Genomic DNA, 20,127 nt, shown 5'->3' on the forward strand with positions numbered 1-20,127 from the left:
TTTGGTAGGAAGACTAATCAAGACATGGGAAGGATTCCACAAAAAAAAAAAAAAAAGTTCAAAAAGTCGCCAATTAGTGGAATATGGTGCTGTTATAGCTCAGGAAGCCAAAAATGTGCATAAAACAAAGTTGAACTATTTTGCTGGCATCATAAACTATAAAATAAAGAGAAAACTTTAAAATACATTCCTATTGACCTAGAATCGTTCTGAAATTAGAAAACTGACTAATATAGTTAAGTGTATAAGAATAACAAATGGTTTTATTTTACTAAGAGTTTTAATAATGATTTTGAATGCTTTTACCCTTGACATTTATTAGTAATGGCACAGAAGAAACTGTTCAACTTTTCTTGCATAAAAGATTGATTCCAGACACAGCATAAATGTTAGAAGCAAAACATGAAAATAATCATAATCATTAATAAATAATACATGGTCATGTATAACTGATAAAATACATGACTTTTCTTTTGCATAGACTGATAAATAGATTAATATACAAGTAGTTTTTAGTATGTGTTACAACTGTAAACCTAGTTTTTTTTTTTTATTATTATTATTATTATTATTATCATCATTATTAACTGTTAAAATTTAATATTGACTTTTATTATTTTAAAATTGATCTATGTTTTATATTATTTATATTTTATGTAATTTGGAAACCCTGTTCTAGAGCCCATGCAGAAAATTTTTTAAGCCATTTCTGGTATCCAACAAGTGTGGCAGTGGTTTCACACTGCCTCAATACTGGTATTAAATTGTGAATGAAGATATTCTGTGTATTATAATACTTCATTCATATTTAACATAATCCACCATGTCATAAGCAAGACTTGTAAATATTATTTGTTGTTAGTCTCTTGCTTGTAATATGTTATTCATATAAATGCTTTGAATTTTGTTTATTATTAATTAATAATATAATCTTAGGATATGTAATAGAAATAATGAGACTATATATAAAAATGTCATTCATTTTATTTACTTTACTCTGTAAAATTTATTATAAAAAACTGTGTGTATATAAATTTAAATGTGCCTTATGTGAACTGTGATATATTTTTTTTTTGTTATTTCTATAAGTAAAGGTAAATTTATGGAATTCTACTGATGGGATTTGATTGGCTGCTGACAGAGAAATGGAGTTTGTTTTAGTTAGCTCATGCTGAGAGCGTGAGCTACTGTGTATAAAGAGAAAAGCCAGTTGATATAAGCTGAACGGGTTAAAACCGGATTTTGGCGGGAAAAGGAGAACGTAGTTGATTGGAAAACAAAAGTAAAAGAGAGAAGCCTTAGAGACAGCATAGATATCGGTAGTGAGTGGCAGAAGGGTAGTTGATATGTGCCGTAAATCGACTAGGAAAGAACAAGGAATTAATACGCATTTCGAATTATTTCTATGGGAGTTCTGATACTACGATAAATTCGAAATGGTTAGTGGAAGAATAATGCAGAACTGAAGTTAATACATAGAAGAAAATAAGGAATTAGTAGATAACTTAAACCAAGTGCATCAAGACTTGTGTATTTCTGTGTCTATAATTCAGTTATTATAGTGGGAGATTTCTTTGAATCGTGTTGCCATAAAGTAAAAGTCAACCAGAATTTCAAATGTGCCTATGCGAATTCAATGTGTAGAAGCAGTAATCCGGTAAGAGTTGTCCTTTCTATAACCTGTCAAGCTATAACAGTTAACTCCGTTGGATATATTTTGACCTTAGCTGTGATGTTATGTCAATTAATGGTCAGATGTTAGATGTACTGAAGTACTTTCCCCTCGAAGCTATAAGTGTTATGTTGTTCTATTAAGTGTTAGCTGACTGAGAAAGAATACAGTGTAGCCTGTCATAAGATTAGTTATAGTAACATTTGGAAGCTTAAACTTTTAAGAACTAATCTCAACTTGATTGTCTGAGTGTAAAGAACTGAGAAATGAATGTTTGATAGTTAATGGATTGTATTTATTCTGAATACTTTAAACTGAGCTAATATATTTATGATATGATTCATCCAATTGGATAGAGAGAACTATGTGAAAGAAATACTAAAGCTTTAGAATTAAGAAATGTCAACATTAGCCATAATCCTCAAACCTAAATAAGAAGTTACTAATATCTGAATATGAATTTTTGTAATTGTTCAATTTGATAACCTTTTGCAGATAGTTATACTTGAATGTATATGTTGTACTATTCCACATTAAATGTTTTCTTTTGTTGAGTTAAACTTGGTGTTTGCCGAAATTTATGAGTGGTTCAATGAAATTTTCTTTCATTGCACCGCTCATAAATTAATCGGACCTTTGCGGAAGCCTTAAAAGCTATTAATAACCTCAGCCTGAAGATAAAGTGATAACATAAAGTGATAAAATAGTTGATGATTGATTCCTCTATATTATTTAGACTAATCTGAATATAGGGTGGCGCAGTATAATATAAATTTCTTTATATTCAGATGAGCATCAATCAACGACTAATGAATAAAAATGGAATTTAAAGAGGTAAATATAAGATTAACAAACCAACAAAAATGGAACAGTCAGTTAGGTAGGACGTTCCAACACTGGTATTACACAGGGTAATAATAAGCAAAATCATTAACAAAAGTTTAAAACTCACCAAGTATGAAAATAAGCAAGCAACTTTGATATATTAGGTGACACTTGACTAGTGAGATATTTGTAGGAATGGTGAGCTAACACAAAATTTTTCAAGTCATATATATATATATATATATATATATACCGATGTCCAAAAGCTAGGGACAAACTACATTTTTACCTGAACATGAAAAAAATTTTCATGCATACAGCCAGATGTGGACATAAATTTATTGCCAGCATATTAATAAATTATATTACACAAAAAAAATGTTATACATTTTGTAAAAACTAAATTGCAACACATTTTTGGCAAAAGTTACAAATTTCTAAGGATGTAGTTAAGGAATTAATGTATGCTTACGGAAAACTATGCAGAGCGACATTTCAGCATGGAATATGTCCACTCCAAACTGCAATGCAGCTCTCAAGTCGTACCATGCTTGGCACTAAGTGATTCAGGAGTTCTTCAGGCAAACTGACCTCCTCTTCCTTCAGAAGAAGGACCTTGTTTGTTTTCTAGAGGGGAATTTTGCACAGTAATGCATCCCCATAGAACATGTTTGGGATGCATCTATTGCATCCCAAACATGTTCTATGGGGTTGAGATCTGGGGAATGTGTTGGTCACTCAACTCGATTAATATCCTTGGTTTCCAGAAGTATCTCCACTGTTCATGTATGATATCATTTGACATTGTCATCCATAAAATGAATTCTTCACCTACAGCACCATGGAACAATCAAACATTATGTTGAGAACTTCATTGCAATATCGTTCAGCAGTCATAGCCCCTTTTTCCAGTACTTGTAGCTCAGTGCATCCAATAAGCATAATGCCTACCCATACCATGACCCCAGAACTGCCATATCTATCCCTGTCAAGAACATTCTCACGATGGTAAGCCACTTTCACAGCAGATCAAGTGTCATCAAGAATCAGAGGATAGACTAAAATGACTATCATCTGTAAAGTGTCCATTAACCCATTGGTGTCTTTTCCAATTTTTATGGATTAGTGATAATGTTGAAAGCATACCACTGAAAGCATGCTCTACAATGTGCTGTGAATAAAGGGATGCAGAGTACAGGCCTTCGGACACATAAGCCTACTTGTTGCAGATGTCTTACCACAGTTTGTCAAGATATCTGTGTACCTGCTCTTGAATGAAGCTGACTTGCAAGCTCACCTGCTGTGGTGCATCAATTATGTTTGCTGTCATAACAAAAAATCTGTCTTCTCTGTCTTCGTGCTCCATGGTAGAGAAAGTCAACCTCTTAGTTGACTTTGCTCTACCATGGTTAAGGCTGAGTGGTTAGCATATCTGCTCTCCAGCCAAAATGCTGCAGTTTCGAATCCTGCCACAGGCATGGATGTTTGTGATTGTCTGTGAAAATACTGGTGGTGGTGGGCAGTAGATGCCTTGGTGTAGGTGATGTGGTTCGCTGTAGTTCGTGGATTGAGTGGTGGTGATGGAGAGTTGTAGATCAGGTTCCCTCCCTCGATGAGTCTTTGAACTCATTGGAGGTGTCACGTAAAAATAATAATAATAATATATAATAATAAATGTTTGGAATGCATATGAGAGTGGATACACTAACCACTCAGCCAACCAGATTAGCAAAAAAAAAAAAAACGAATTTCACCCATAAAAGGTTATAAAGCTATCATAAAGGGTGTCTGAAAATTACTTTTTGACTTTGATACTAAATTAAATACTTACAATTAATTAAAGATGCCAGAAAATTATATTCTTGGTTTAATTCTTCATCCAAGTGTAAGCAAACAAATTTTGAGCGTGAAGTTCAAGACTGGCAACTTATAAACAGAGACTAACAACTTCACATCACTTGCCTTAGTATCCCATAATGCAATGCACATATCCTCACTGACAAGTATAATGCTATGCATGTGGGAAGGGTCATTACCTATCTACTAATACCGGTTTTGACCTTTACTGAGGTCTCATCAGTGGATAAAGGATTAAACCAAGAATATAATTTCTTGGCATCTTTAATTTATAGCATAACCAAGTGGAAAAACTTTCAACATTTATCTCTAATCCAGAGTATTTTAGTGATAAGGTGCAACACCTTTTGGTTACTTGTATATGGAAATATGACTTCTGCATTACTTCAACCTTGTATTATTTCTGGGTCTGGCTCCCACTGATTAGACTTCAATAAAGGTCAAAACTAATCTGGGTAGTGGCACTTCTCAGACATAAGGATATACTTTGCATTATGGGATACTGATCTGAAGTCAATAGCCTTTATATACTAGTTGCCCAGTCATGAAGTTACTTCACACGCAAACCACCACAAACTTTGTTTTCTTACATTTAGATAAAGGATTAAACCAAGAATATTTCTTGGCATCGTTATTTTATAGTATAACCAAGCAGAAAATTTTTCAACATAAGTATTTACTAACATACATAATTACCAATCAAGGATATTTAGACACACAAAACTCAAAAATTTGCTTTATTAACATTCAATATGAGCACCATTAAGTGATTCGCAAAACATCCATTGAGCAGATTTTTTTTTTTTTTTTATGTGTACTTACTGCCCATGAAAGGTTGTTATCAGGGGCAAATATTCTGCATGTGCTAGGTGTATGGTGCACATTCACTGAATAGCAATATCACAGATATTATATTTTTGCATTTATTCCCATTAAAGATTCCCCTAATTGTTTCTTAGCTTCACGTGATTCATAAAATTAAATGCAGTACACTAATGCTTCATGAAGAGGACACTTTTCTGCACCTAAACATTACATCACATTCTCCACATTAATAACCTGGGTGTGCGCTCACAAATACATGCAAACTTTGAGTCCTTTGAACAGATGTACAGATGGCACAGCTGGTCAAATTCTTAGTGTTTCAGTGGTTTTAAACTGCCAGAAGACGAGGCAGGGTGAGCACTGAGACAATAGCACCCAGAAATCAGTGGCTGTGATCGGTGTGTCTAACACATGCATGCAGCATAGTCTACAGGAGTGGAGTGTTTTTCCATTAAATGTGTCACTCGAGTTGTCTCTAATCATACTAATCATCCTAAATACAGTACACAGATGTTAAATGTCTGTTTACTGTATTTAGTGATAAACAAAGCTACTTGTTTTTCTTGCTTGTGCAGTATAGCATCTGCTCAGGTTGGAAAGTTTTTTTTAACAGTATAGGGACATTTTCATTCTAGTTTTCCAAAACAACAAGTAAAAACTTATCTATTCCTGAATAGAAATGATATATGTCTGTGTATTATAAGAAGTTGTTGATCTATTATTAACATTTGAATTCCATGGAGTCAGAAACTCATCACGGGAGGTACACACTATTGCACACAATGCTCATCCAACCATGCCTTAAATTCAATGTGCCTACACCCACAACACACTCAGGCAATGCATTTCACTCACCAACTACTCTCCATGCAAAGACCTACAACAAAATACCAGCATATGTGAGATATTTATTATTGATAAGACAGCAAAGCCACTTACACTAAAAAAATATATAAATAATAATGAATATAAGATTCCTAAAAGTGGGGGGATAATTCCAATAATGATCAAATATTATATACTATTATTGCGTAAAATGTATGAGTCTCAGTAACCAAAGAAAATTCTTAGAAAACGAAGCATAATATACATAAACCAGAGAAATACATACTGTATAACATGAACAACAAATTTCATGAGATGATTTGCAGCTCCATCAAAGCACATGTATTCCTGCCACGCTTAATTGAATCACCTGATCAACAATTATTAGTCCATTGGATTAGTCTCTCCCTGTAGTTAACTAGACTACCAAATGTATATAGCAGCTGTTTATTATTGGTTATTTATTTATTATTATGACTAAGGTCGCCATGGAGTCAAAAGACTCATCGTGAGAGGCCCTCCCTAGAAAGAAACAAAGTCTATCATACCACTCCTTGAACTCAGTGAACGTCCGCACTCTCACTCTATCAGGCAATGCATTCCACAGATCAACCACCCTCCATGCAAAGAAACCACTCCTCACCCTCTTGCTCACAGCTTACTTTTGTAACTTCCAGGGATGGCCTCTTGTCCTCGTCCCTTTCCCCTGTTCCACCAAATGAAAGAACACCCCCAGTGTCAACCCTGTAACTACCTCTCAACAGCAGTTTAAAAATCTCAATCATATCACCTCTCCTCCTTCTATCTACCAAACTCTGAAGTCCACATTCCCTCAGTCTGTCCTCATAACAAACATTGTACAGTCCTGAAACCATCTCTGTACCCTTTCCATAGTTAATTTATCTCCCTCAAATCCTAGAGACCAAATTTGAGAACAATAGTCCAAGTTTGGGCTGTTCAGGGCTTTATACAATGGAATGACAATTTTTATCTCTGCAAGTCAGCATCTTTCTCAGTAGTACTGCAGCAATCCTCTGGGTTACCTTCACCACCTTTGCATTATGATCCCTGAATTTCAGGTTTCTATCAATCATCACCCCAAGTTCTCTTACAGTCACTCCAACAGAGTATGCAGTCGCCCCATCGATGTATCCAAAACTTCAAGACTTTACATTTTGCTGCATTAAATTGAAATCCCCATTTATTTGCTCATCTGTCCAGTTTATTCACGGAAGAGATTTTTCATAGAATGGGAGAGGGGAGTAGAACAAGAGGCCATTGCTGGAAACTGTATAAGGAGGGTGTGAGCAAAGGAGTGAGAAGCAGGCTCTTTGCATGGAGGGTGGTTGGTGAGTGGAATGCATTGCCTGAGTGTGTTGTGGATGTGGACACACTGAATCAATTTAAGACACAGTTGGATGAGCACTGCATGCAATAGTGAGTACCTCCTACAATGAGTCCGACTCCATGGAGGTCAAATGTTAATAATAAATAATAATTATTCAAATCCACTTGCAGGGCTGCCACCACATCTGCATTATTACTAATAACTAAGGTTGCCAAATAATGGAAAACCAAATATGGGACATGGGTGACCCATGTCCCTTATTGGGTTTTCCAAATTCGGGACAATTTTGGTGAATTGGTTTTACAAAATAAAAAATAAATCTAATATTTGGTTTTACAAAATAAGTATCAATTCTTTTGGAACTGAAATGTTCGATTTGTGTTTCTAATTGTTAATGTGTTGTGTAATATCCGATTGTCCCTCATATGCAATACTAAACGTTCATCTACAGATTTTGCATTCAACTTTGTCATTATGTTTTCCCTTTACATAATATAAAATTCCATTATTTCGAATAATCATCTTTAAAAATGCACTTTTGTTTTGGCATTATTAAGGGCTCAAGGAAAGAAACAAAATTTAATTTACCTTTGTATAATTAATAAAGAAATTTAATTTACCTTTAATTATATATTTTATGTATTAACCAAATATCGCACATTCAAAAAAGGCGAGATATTATTTTTTAATAATTATTGAAATAACACCCACGTACTGTACTGATACTGCATCCCACAATGTCCAAATAAGAACTGTTTGAAAATAAGCAAATGCAATATATCTGTACAGAATTATAAATAAAATGCTTACACTAAATAAAAAGTACTGACCAATGAATGGGACTGTCACTGCCGTAAACTGTAAACACAAATAATTTCCTCGAATTGTCAGTTTTTATGGCTTACAAATCAATTTAAGTTGGTTTATTCGAAAAGAATATTGAAAATTATAATTGCTTAATATAATATTTATAATTTTATTTTTTCATTAAAATAAGGGACATTAGGCTGTCCCTACAAGTACCATATGGGACAGCAAAATCTGACAAAATGCAGAACAGTCCCATATATACCGAACGTCTGGCAAGCCTATTAATAACCCTTCCTAACTTTACATCATCTGCAAACAACTGAATATCCCCCTGCAATTCACTGACAATGTCATTGATATAAAGGTTAAACAGGTCCCAGTAATAAGCCTGTGAGACCCCCACTTGTAACCTTCTGCCTCCTTGATATTCCCCACCATACACAACTCTCTGATACCTATCAGATAGCCAATCCTGAATTCAGTTGAACCTGACATCTAAACCCATTTGCTGAAACTTAAATATCAGCTTATCACGTGACTCCCTGTCAAATACCTTTGCAAAATCCAAAAAAATGGCAGAATATGTCTTCCCATCATCAACCGCTCTTGTCACATTATAAAAGGCAATCATACTAAAACAAGAGCGCTCCTTAACAAATCCATGTTGACTCTCACAGATAACATTACCCTCATCCGCCCATTGCTGTATATGGTCCCTCACTAATTTTTCCAAGATCTTAACAACTGCTGATGAAACACAAACTGGTCTATAATTTGACAAAAATGTGACTCACTTTGATTACACCACTCGAGTTTCTATTCAAATTTACTTCATACATTCACAAATTACATACCCTTTGTCTCACAGAATGTAGACCATGACATATCATCTCTGTAATACTCCTCAACTATTATATCTAGGCAGGTAGGACAAAGTAGAATATACAAGTATTATGGATTTTGTACATGTGTTTGTAAATAATGGTTTGTTTCAGTTTTTGTTAAGAAGGAAAAAAAATTACCTTTTGTTTACCTCCAAAAAATAAGTACAGGATTTAAAGAAGTGTTTGACTTAAGGAATTTTAACATCCTCTCACATCATCATTCAGTCACCATTCTCTGGTGCTACTTTTTTACTATAAATATCTAAGTCTTTTAATAGCTTCAATAAAACCTTGTCTTAAAAATTCCTGAGATAAGGCTGAATGAATTCATTAATAAAACAGTAACAAATTCATCACAGTCTCCTATATTTATCATATTCTTTAAAGAAGTAGTAAGTCTTTCCTATATTATTGTCCAATTTATCACAATCCATTTTGTTTATCATCCTATACCAGCAGTGAAGTAAATCGAGTTTTAGATGAAGAAAATCGGTATGCATTTTGTTTAATGTGGCGCACATGTAGTACATATACTTATACCCGGCCTGGTTGGCCGAGCAGTTTAGGGTGTCCGCTCTCCACCCAAAAGGATGTGGGTTTGAATCCCGCCGTGGGCATGGATGTTTGTGGTTGTCTGTGAAAATGGTGGCGGTCAGCAGTAAAAGGCGTTGGCGTAGATGATGAAGGTAGTTGTGGTTAGTGGAGTGAGAGCTGTAGAGCAGGTACCCTCCCCCGATGAGTCTTTGGACTCCCTGGAGGTGTTCTGTAATAATAATATACTTTAATGTATTATAGATGGTAAATATGGACATTAAATGTAATTTCCAATACACTAATACCCTGCCTAACAACAATCCACTCATATGACAGTTTTCAATTATTATTATTACCCTAAGAAAGCATGGAGTCAAAGACTCATCTAGGAGATCCTTTAGTCATACACACAGCTCTCATACTGCACCGTAAACACACTCAAATTCTCTGCAGACACCATGCTCTCGGGCAAGGCATTCCAATCATTCACAACTGTATGCAAAAAACCTGCTTCTCACACCCTCCTTATACAGCTTCCAGATCTCCAACTGTTTTCTGTAAAAACTCTTCAACATTGATCCTATAATAACCCCATCTCTATCATATCACCTCTCTTCCTCCTATCCACTAAACTCTGTAAATTGCATCTTTACAACCTTTCCTCATATTCGACATTCCAGAGATTAGAAATTATTTTATTCAATCACCTCTGAACCCTTTCCTTATCACTAATGCCCATTTATACAACCCTGCATTCAATGTATTATATTATATGATGTATTATGTATTATATCATATGATGGTTTTTTTCAATTATGACTAAGCCCAGTTACACGATGATGTTCATTCATACAACAGTGTTAGCAACATAATGCTTCTGTAAATCAACTGATGAGCAGTTTTTGTGAACTGTTTGTTTACAATGTCTTTGTGTGCAGTATCTCCCTGTGTTTTTCTGTGAATTATAAACAGTTCATAACTATTCTTTATTTTATTATTAATAATGGAAGATAAAAGTCAAAGTATTGGTGCTATTGCTTTCAGTGAAAAGAAAAAGAAGACACAAACCTGTGCATTAACATTTCATTTGTTAAAAAAAAACAAAGATGCTGGTCTGGTTGGCTGAGTGGTTAGCATATCCACTCTCCAGCCAAAAGGCTGTGGGTTCGAATCCCGCCATGGGCATGGATGTTTGTGATTGTCTGTGAAAATACTAGTGGTAGCGGTCAGTGGTAGATGGCGTTGGTGTAGATGGAGAGTTGTAGAACAGGTATCCTCCCTCGACAAGTCTTTGGACTCCCTGGAGGTGTTACGTAATAAAAATAATAATGAAGTTCTTACTGAAGTGAAAAGGATATAATAGCTAACACTGCAATTATCTGTAAAATGTAAAAATCATATTGTCATAATGGAAAAACCTATAATGGTGTAGACTGATGACCAACTTTTGTTGGCTTGTTTCCTGAAGCAGTTATTCAGAATAACTTTTCATTTGTGCATATTATTCTAAATTTTGTGTTTGTATATCTAAAGTAAATAAATGCTTTATTTACATCAGATAGGCACATATTAGGTTACAACGTTATTAAACCATTACATGCATCTACAAATAAGGGAAAAAAAACAAAAAAAAAACAGTACTTTGGTATACAACAAAATTCGCTATGAAACGGCAATCTGACACCTGAAATGTCTTGACTTTAATTTCTCTCCTTAAAAATTGACTGTCTCCAATCCCACTTTCCCATCAGCAAAATTATCCTCCTAGGAGATTTTAATTTAATGTCCACAACACTAGCTGGCTTTCTGCCTCCAGTTGTACAGATCTTGCAGGCAGAGACGCTGAAACATTTGCCATCACTAACGACCTTACACAAAATGCCTTACACCACTTGTTCAGATGTCAACCAGAATACCAGATAACCCAAATCACTCCCCAAACACCCTAGATCTCTTCCTTACCAATCAGCCCTCTAAATACACAGTGAAAGTAGTGAGCCCCCTGGGTAATTCTGACCACATTCTAGTGCTCATCTCCCCCCCCCCCATATAACAATGCTTACACAGACACTCCCATATAAAAGTAGTCTGGCATTATAACAGTGCCAAGTGAGACAGCCTCTGCAACTTCTATGCCACATTCCCATAGTTGTACTATTGCTTCCGGCCTTCCAACCCAAACATATGCACCGAACTTATTACCAAAGTAATCCTCAACGGCATGGAAACATACATTCCACACAGTACTCTGAACTGCTATTCCCTAACTAAACCCTGGTTCTCCAAAAGATGTGCCAAGGCTGTACAGATGAAACACCAAGCATACCATAACTGGCTGAAATCAAGAACCTTATCCTCCTTTAGAGCTTATACCGAAGCCTGAAATAGATGCAAAAAAAAACAATCAATGCTTCTAAAACAGAATTCGAAAGAGCAAAAAACAGGAAACTAGCAGCCCGTCCAAACAGCAACCGAGCCTTTTGGTCCCTCGCCAAAGCAACTGACCGTAACTTCTGCCAAACATTGTTCCCACCCTTACCATACCCAGATGGCTCTATCACCCACAGAAAAAGTCAATCTTCTGGCTTCCCATGCATGCATAACGGACGATGGTAAATGTCCCCCAACCATTCCAGACACAAAACATACAATGCCCCTATATTCTTTTGCCAGGATGAGGATCAGAATGATACTGTCCAAATTAGACACAAAAAAAAGTCTCCTGGCCCTGATGGCATTCCCCCAATAGTCCTGAAAGTTTGCACACCAGAACTGACTCCTATCCTATGCCGCCTATATATATTCTCTTACTCCAATGGAATCTATCCCACAAACTGGAAATTGGCCTATATTCAGTCCATTCACAAGAAGGGTGACAAGTCACTGCCGTCCAACTACTGCCCTATCTCACTTACCTCAGTCCTGTCAAAAGTAATGGAAAAAATCATCAATTCCCAACTCCTACACTACCTTGAAGACACCCACCTAATAAACAACCGCCAGTATGGATTCCATCGCTGCTGATCAACAGGAGATCTGCTCACGTATATCCCCCATCTCTGGACAAATGCCATAGAGAAGTTTGGCGAATCTCAAGTGGTTGCACTTGATATCTCCAAAGCCTTTGACCAGGTGTGGCACAAAGGCTTACTAAGCAAACTACTATCATTCGGTCTCACCCAGGACTTCTGTAGTTGGATTACGGACTTTCTGTCTGGATGGCTCCTCTCACCATTCAATTAATGCTCAAGTTCCACAAGGTTCTGTCCTCTCACCAATCCTCTTCCTGCTATATATCAACAACCTACTTCAGTTGACCTCCACCCCAATACACAGTTTTGCAGACGACAGCACCCTACACTCCTCGCTTTCATTTGATAAACATTACCTTACACAACTCACCTCAACCTACAAAGCATCAACCACCACCACCCTCAATTCTGATCTCCAGGCCATACTACGGGGTTCGGATAACTTCATCAATTTCAATGCTAATAAAACACAGTTCTGTCCTATTTCCCCTAAAAAATATCAATTTTTTCCCAGTATCCTTTTTGACGATATCCAAATTTCCAGACAGTTTGAGATCTCTCTTCTTGGAATTACCCTCACATGAAACCTCTCCTGGCATGAATACATCACAACCATTGCATCCTCAGCATCAAAAAAACTAGGATTTCTCTTTCGCTCAAGACGTTATTTCATCCCTGAAAATCAGCTGTTAACATTATACAAATCACAAATCCAACCAGCTATTGAATACTGCTCCTACATATGGGGGTGGGGCCCCTAAAAGCTCTCTCAAAATGCTTGAATCAATATAGAGGAGAGCAATTAGACTTATTTAATGACCCATCTCTTACTAACTCTCCCCCTACTTTCTCACAGACGTTTGGTTTCTGCAATATGTATATTCTACAAATATTTCCATGCGAAATGCTCATCTGAAATAACATCAATAATTCCTACACTCAGTACTAAACTCATTGGAACACATGAAGCTGCTGCTCGACATCCCTTCACAGTACACCTAGAAACAAACAGAACAAGTTTCTTTTCCTCTCCTCCTTCATCCTTACAACTGCTGCACTGTGGAACAGTCTCCCACCTGTTGTGTTTCCCAAGGAATACAATTTACAGTCATTTAAATCAAATATAAACAAGTTCCTCCTTTCCCAACCCACTACCCATACACGGTACTAATGTACTATAGGCTGATCAACCAACCTCTTGTGTATAGGCACAACATTTAAAAAAAAAAAAAATGTATTAATGCAAGTCTAATCTTCTGAACATACCTATTGTCAAGTTAAATATGTCTATTCACACAATTCTGCAATCGAATGCCATAAAATAATCATCAACATTAGCATGAATAATTCCAATGCAGGAAGTCGTCTAAATTTGTCCATAAGTGGTTTAAAAGGTTGAATAACTTGGACTAAATAAGGAATAAATATATTTTGGCTAAGAAAACTAATCTATTAAACTGACATTCACAGGAGGTTCAGAGATAATAACTGTCTTATAATTTTTTTGATAAATACGGTCACTGTTAAAAATTCATCAGTGATATCTCTATCGATTTACAAATTATTATTATGGGCAGCTCCAAGGAGTCCTTGGACTCATCGAGGGAGGCCCAACATCATGTCAAGAACAACTATTCAACATTCACACAGTATCTATCACACTTCACCTTGAACTCGTTTACAGTCATGGCACCTGCAACAGACTCTGGAAGCTTATTCCACTCATTTACCACTCTCCAAGTAAAAAACCTAGCTCTAACACCTTTGCTAACCACACTCTTACCAAGCTTCCATGAATGACTACCAGTCCTATTCTCAAAAATATCATCTGAATTAATCTTATAGAAACCCTTCAGTAATTTGAATGTCTCAATCACATCACCTCTTTTTCGCCTATCAAGCAATTTCTGCAGCCCACAAATCTTCAACCTGTTCTTGTAAGGTTCATTCCATAGTCCTGCTATTATCTTGGTCACTCGTCTCTGGATCCTCTCCACCTCCTCCCCATCGAGAAGAAACCCTGGCGCCCATATCTGGGCACAGTAGTCTAGATGGGGTCTTATCAAGGCTCGATGCAGAGGAACAATAACCTGTTTGTCTCTGCTTGTTAAAGTATTTTTCAGCAACCAAGTGATTTGATGAGCTGATTTAGCCACTTTTGCAATGTGCCCCCTAAACTTCAACTCCCTATCCACCAACACTCCCAAATCCCTAGCCTCATCAATCTCCTAGAGTACGGTTCCACCAACGTGATAGTGATATACTGCTGCTAATCTTTTCACCTTACACTTTGCCACATTAAACTGACATCCATTTTCCTTAGCCCAGTCCTCCAAACTATCCAAATCACCTTGCAACATTTTGACATCCTGTGCACTCACTATTGCTCTACCTAAGTTTGCATCATCAGCAAACAAGTGAACACGTCCTCTCAGATCCTTTCCTATATCGTTAATGAACAAATTGAAAAATAGTGGTCCAAGAACAGAAAACCCCGCGGCACACCACTAGTCACAGGCCGTCTTTTGGACTCTACTCCTGAATAAACCACTCTCTGATATCCATCCCCATATGCTGCAGTTTACTGATTAGAATTCCATGTGGTATTCTGTCAAAGGCCTTAGCAAGGTCCAGTAGAATCACTGTAAACCCATTACCCTTATCCAGTTCAGCAGTCACTGTGTTATAAAACGTAAGCAAGTTACTGAGGCATGATCTACCCTTCACAAAACCATGTTGTCCCCCATACAGTATCCCATTTTCATCTATCCAATCCTGTATTTTTTTCTTGACTATTTTCTCCAAGACCTTGACAACAATTCCTGATATGCTGATCAGCCGGTAATTTTCAACAGCAGTCTTGGAACCTCCTTTATGCAGTGGAACTATTTTCCCCTCCTTCCAACCCCTTGGGACTAACCCAGACCCGAGACTCAAATTAAACAAAATAGTCAAAAGCACTGACAATTCTTTAGCCGCTTCTCGTACGACATGAGCTGGTATACCATCCAATCACGCAGATGAATTGACATTGAGGTTTTGTAATAGACTATTCACCTCCACTTCATTCACCACAATTCCCGTATAAACTGGTCATGCATAACCCAAGCATAAAGTCATTTGCAATTATGGCCCTCCTCCTAAACTCTTCACTGTCATACCACGGTAAAACACTAATCATCCTAACTCACTCACTCTTTTCTTTTGCTACCTCAAACAATTCATTCAGGTCCTCTATCATTTCCATTTTATCTCCTTTCAAATCATTCGTACCTGCCACAACTATCATTTCTTTCACTCTCTGCTTTTGCTTCATAATAGACTCACTTATGTCCTTAATGGTCGCACCAGGTGGTGTACGATTTTGTCAAATTCTCTACTATCACACCTCGTACTAACGAATCTCCATACAGCACTCGCTCCTTCATTTTGTTTATGTTCACAATCATACTCTTATTTTTCCTATCATACTTTTTTTTATTGGCTGGTACACTCGGTAGACATTTGTGCATGCGCTCCAGCTGCTGCTTTGCTCTATGTATCGCTCCGATCAACAGCGCGATCTCACTCATTGCATCTATCTCATCTTTTTTTTTTATTATCTGTTAAACCATTAATTTGCTCTGTATTAATACCTTCATTCACACTTTCTACATTCACGCCCTCACAGCTCTCTGGTACAACCTCGCACTTTCTTATCATATCGCTATTTTCTACATTCTGAAATTTCACAAAAATATCACACTCATGACCTGAAACACACTTTAATTCCTCATTTTCCTTACATTTTCTGCACACATTCACTCCATTATCATCATCTAACCATACTCCAACCACTCACCGCAACGCATACATTTCACGGATAGTACACTGAATAATCTCTTTAAGTTACCGTTACTAAACAAAGATGGCGAACTATCATTACTAGCCGCCATTTTTCTTCTTACCGGAGCCATGAGCTATCGTATCTTATCAATTAATAATTGAAACCACACCAAAACACAATAACAGACACACCAAGATACGAAAAGCAAACAAAACTACGTAATATTCAAGCAAAATTGTCAATGATAACTTAAAATAACACTTATCTTATCAGGAGTTCTCAACAAACACTACACACCACGAGTCCCTCTAGCGGCCAAATGATAGTTTTAATATGATAGTTTTATAATTTATGAAACAAGGTATGCTGAACCGTAAAAGCAGTAAATGGTAAGTACTCTTAATTCTATACCCCTCCCCCATTCCTCTACAATCTCATGTTGAAGTCTTAACATTCCTTCCAAGTAAACATTTAAATTAATAATTATTAATAATGAATTATACATTGTGGCTTTTCATAATATAAGGACAATATACATGCACTACAATCATTTGAAATATATATATATATATATATATATATATATATATATATATATATATATATTTTTTTTTACAAGAAAACAAAAATAGTACATCAAAACAAGTATCATGTTATATATACATTTTGACTATGTATTAATGATTAAATTTAGTGAAAAACAAATTTATTAATATGTTTTATATTTTAATAGTATATTTATGTTCATTTATGACATACCATTTATGTTCAGACAACTTTATTTACCAGTAGAAGATATCAAATAAGTTGCTTATAAAAATGCACTGAGAGAGAGAGAGAAGGCTTAAAACATTTTAAGGCTTGCATGTCAAAGACTTACCCAAGTAAAGATAGAGAAAAAGCTAAAAGCAATAGCTGCCCTTAAATTGTTGACACCATATCCGCCTTTTGGATGAGTCGATTTTCTCCAGGCATCACACAAGTAGCAGAAACCAACAAACCATAGAAATGCACAGGATGCTAACCATAACATTAAAAAATTGAATGAAGACCAGAATATCATTTAACACTTAAGCATTATTAAATAAATAAAGACACAAACCATTAATTAATTAAATTTTCTATATTGCTGTATTTAAATCTGCACTGAGGTTGACATCTCAAAGCATGATCTGAATCTTATATATGTACTATTTTGAAATTTTCAAATACCACCAAGCATCTTATAACTCAAACTTTAGGAAAGAAAAAATATCAGTTTATAGAAGCTTTGAATACTCTATGCCAGTGTTTTTCAAAGTACAGGCCATGAAATTAATTTAGTAGGTCTCCAGCTTAGAATGATTATCAAAAATGAATTTTTATGATCTCCTGATTAATTAGAAGGATTGATAACTATTTTTGTGCTTTTAAACTCAGTGATGAGATTTTGATGAAATCAGGAACATTTTCTTTGCATAATTAAATGTGACAGACAATGTAATCACTTGTAAAAAAAAAAAGTTTCCAAATCAATCTCAATCTACTCTTGCTTTTTGACAGAACCAGCATGAAATATTATTATTATTATTAAACAAGACCTCATGGAGTCAAAGACTCATCTAGGAGGTCCTTTTATCTCACACACATCTCATCATACCGCATCTTAAACACATTCAAACTCCTTGCAGACACCACACTCTCAGGCAAGGCATTCCAATCATTCACAACTCTGCACGAAAAAAACCTGCCTCTCACTCCCCTACTCACACCCTCTTTATACAGTTTTCAGGGATGACCTCTGGTTCTCCCCTGATCTCCCACTATTCTCTGTAGAACTTCTCCACCATTGATCCTATAACAACCCCTTACCAACTTGTAGGTCTCTATCATATCTCCCCTCTTCCTTCTCTCCACTAGACTCTGCAAATTACATCTTTTCAATCTTTCCTCATACTCGACATTCCAGAGGTCAGAAACTACCTTAGTCAGTCGCCTTTGGACCCTTTCCAACATCTCTTCATCCTTCTGAAAACCAGGTGACCAAATCTGGGCACAATAGTCCATGTGTGGCCTAATCAAAGCTTTATACAATGGAACAAGTATCTCCCTACTTCTGCACGTCAGTGTCCTCCGCATCATTCCTAGAAGTCTTTGTGTTGTCTTCACAATTTTGGCGATGTGTCCCCTAAATTTTAGATCCTTATCCACTATCACCCCCAGATCTCTTATTTCCTCTACTTCCAACAATATATTCTCACCAAGCATAAATTCTGCATCCCATCTTTGTTTTCCAAATTTTAAAACCTTACATTTTGCAACATTGAACTCACATCCCCATTTGCTTGCCCAATCACTCAATTTATTCAAGTCTTCTTGCAAGGCCACAACATCTTCACTACTCTTTATGGTTCGTCCCAACTTTGCATCATCTGCAAACAACTGAATATCTGCATCCAAATCTTTGCCAATATCATTAATATACAAGTTAAATAGTAATGGCCCTAAAACAGATCCCTGAGGCACTCCACTAGTGACTTTCCTTTTCTTGGATATTGCACCCCCATACACAACTTCTTGATACCTATCAGATAGCCAGTCTCCAATCCAATGCACTAATCTAATATCCAACCCCATCTGCTCTAGTTTGACTGTCAACTTATCATGAGGTACTCTATCAAAAGCTTTTGCGAAATCCAAGTATATTACTGTGTATCCTTCTCCTCTGTCCAGGGAAGCAGTCACTTTATTGTAATAAGTAAGTAGATTACTAAAACACGACCTCCCTTTAGCAAATCCATGCTGTCCATCAAAGATTATACCATTGTTGTCAACCCAACTCTGGGTCCTAGTTCTCACAAGTTTCTCCAACAACTTAACCACAACACCTGACACACAGATAGACCTATAGTTTGATGCTTGAGTTCGATCACCTCCTTTATGAAGTGGCACAATCTTGCCCTCCTTCCACTCTTTAGGGACTTGACCAAGTGCAAGACTCGTATTAAAAAAATATGTCAAGGCAGGTGTCAACTCTCTGGTACATTCCTTCAGAATACGCGGTGATATATTATCAAGTCCCACAGCCTTATTTACATCTAGTTTACTCAACTCCCCAAACACCTCTTGCTCACTTACAGTCAGTCTCTCCTCCCCATCATCAACTGCTCTTAATCTCTCCATGAAGTCACATTCACAAGATTGAAAGATCTTTATGAACTGCTCATTAAGTATCTCCACCACACATTCTGCAACAGCTGTCTTTATACCATTTCCTCCAATCAGTGTCATCCTTCCATAATCATTCTTTCTTTTGCTGGCTACATATCGAAAGAACTCCCTAGGATTCTTTTTAGCTTCATTAGCTAACTGCTGTTCATACCTCTCTTTAGCTACTCTCACCAACCAAGTCACCCTCCTTGCCTGGTCTTTGTAGACCTCATGAAATTGGTTACTTCCACTTCTCTTATGCTGCCTCCACAATGCCCTTTTTCTCTGTATTGCATGCTTAATCTCTTTATTCATCCATCTCACACCTACCTTATTTAACCTTCTCACCCATGGTATACATTTAGACATTGCATCTACTAAATATTTTTTGAAAATCCCCCAAGCTGCATTGATCTCTTTTCCAGCTAACTCCTCATTCCATGCTACACCTGCAAGCTGTCTGCTGAGCTCTTCATAATCACCCCCCTTGTAGTTCCACA

The 20,127-nt window shown here is 36.4% G+C and overlaps 1 protein-coding gene across 2 annotated transcripts in view; it reads right to left on the bottom strand.

The window, feature by feature from the left end:
* The window catches only part of Syngr (synaptogyrin), a 115,107-nt gene that overhangs the window by 21,975 nt on the left and 73,005 nt on the right, over nucleotides 1–20,127 (bottom strand). For both annotated transcript variants that reach the window (XM_090406779.1, XM_090406778.1), the window contains exon 3: nucleotides 17,319–17,458. In XM_090406779.1, the coding sequence (XP_090262905.1) occupies nucleotides 17,319–17,458 (140 nt within the window). The remainder of the gene's footprint in view (nucleotides 1–17,318; nucleotides 17,459–20,127) is intronic.

Source organism: Typopeltis vanoorti, chromosome 17 (assembly GCF_054136105.1).
Source record: "Typopeltis vanoorti isolate ZY-2024b chromosome 17, IOZ_Tvanoo_1.0, whole genome shotgun sequence".
Lineage (NCBI taxonomy): Eukaryota > Metazoa > Arthropoda > Arachnida > Uropygi > Thelyphonidae > Typopeltis > Typopeltis vanoorti.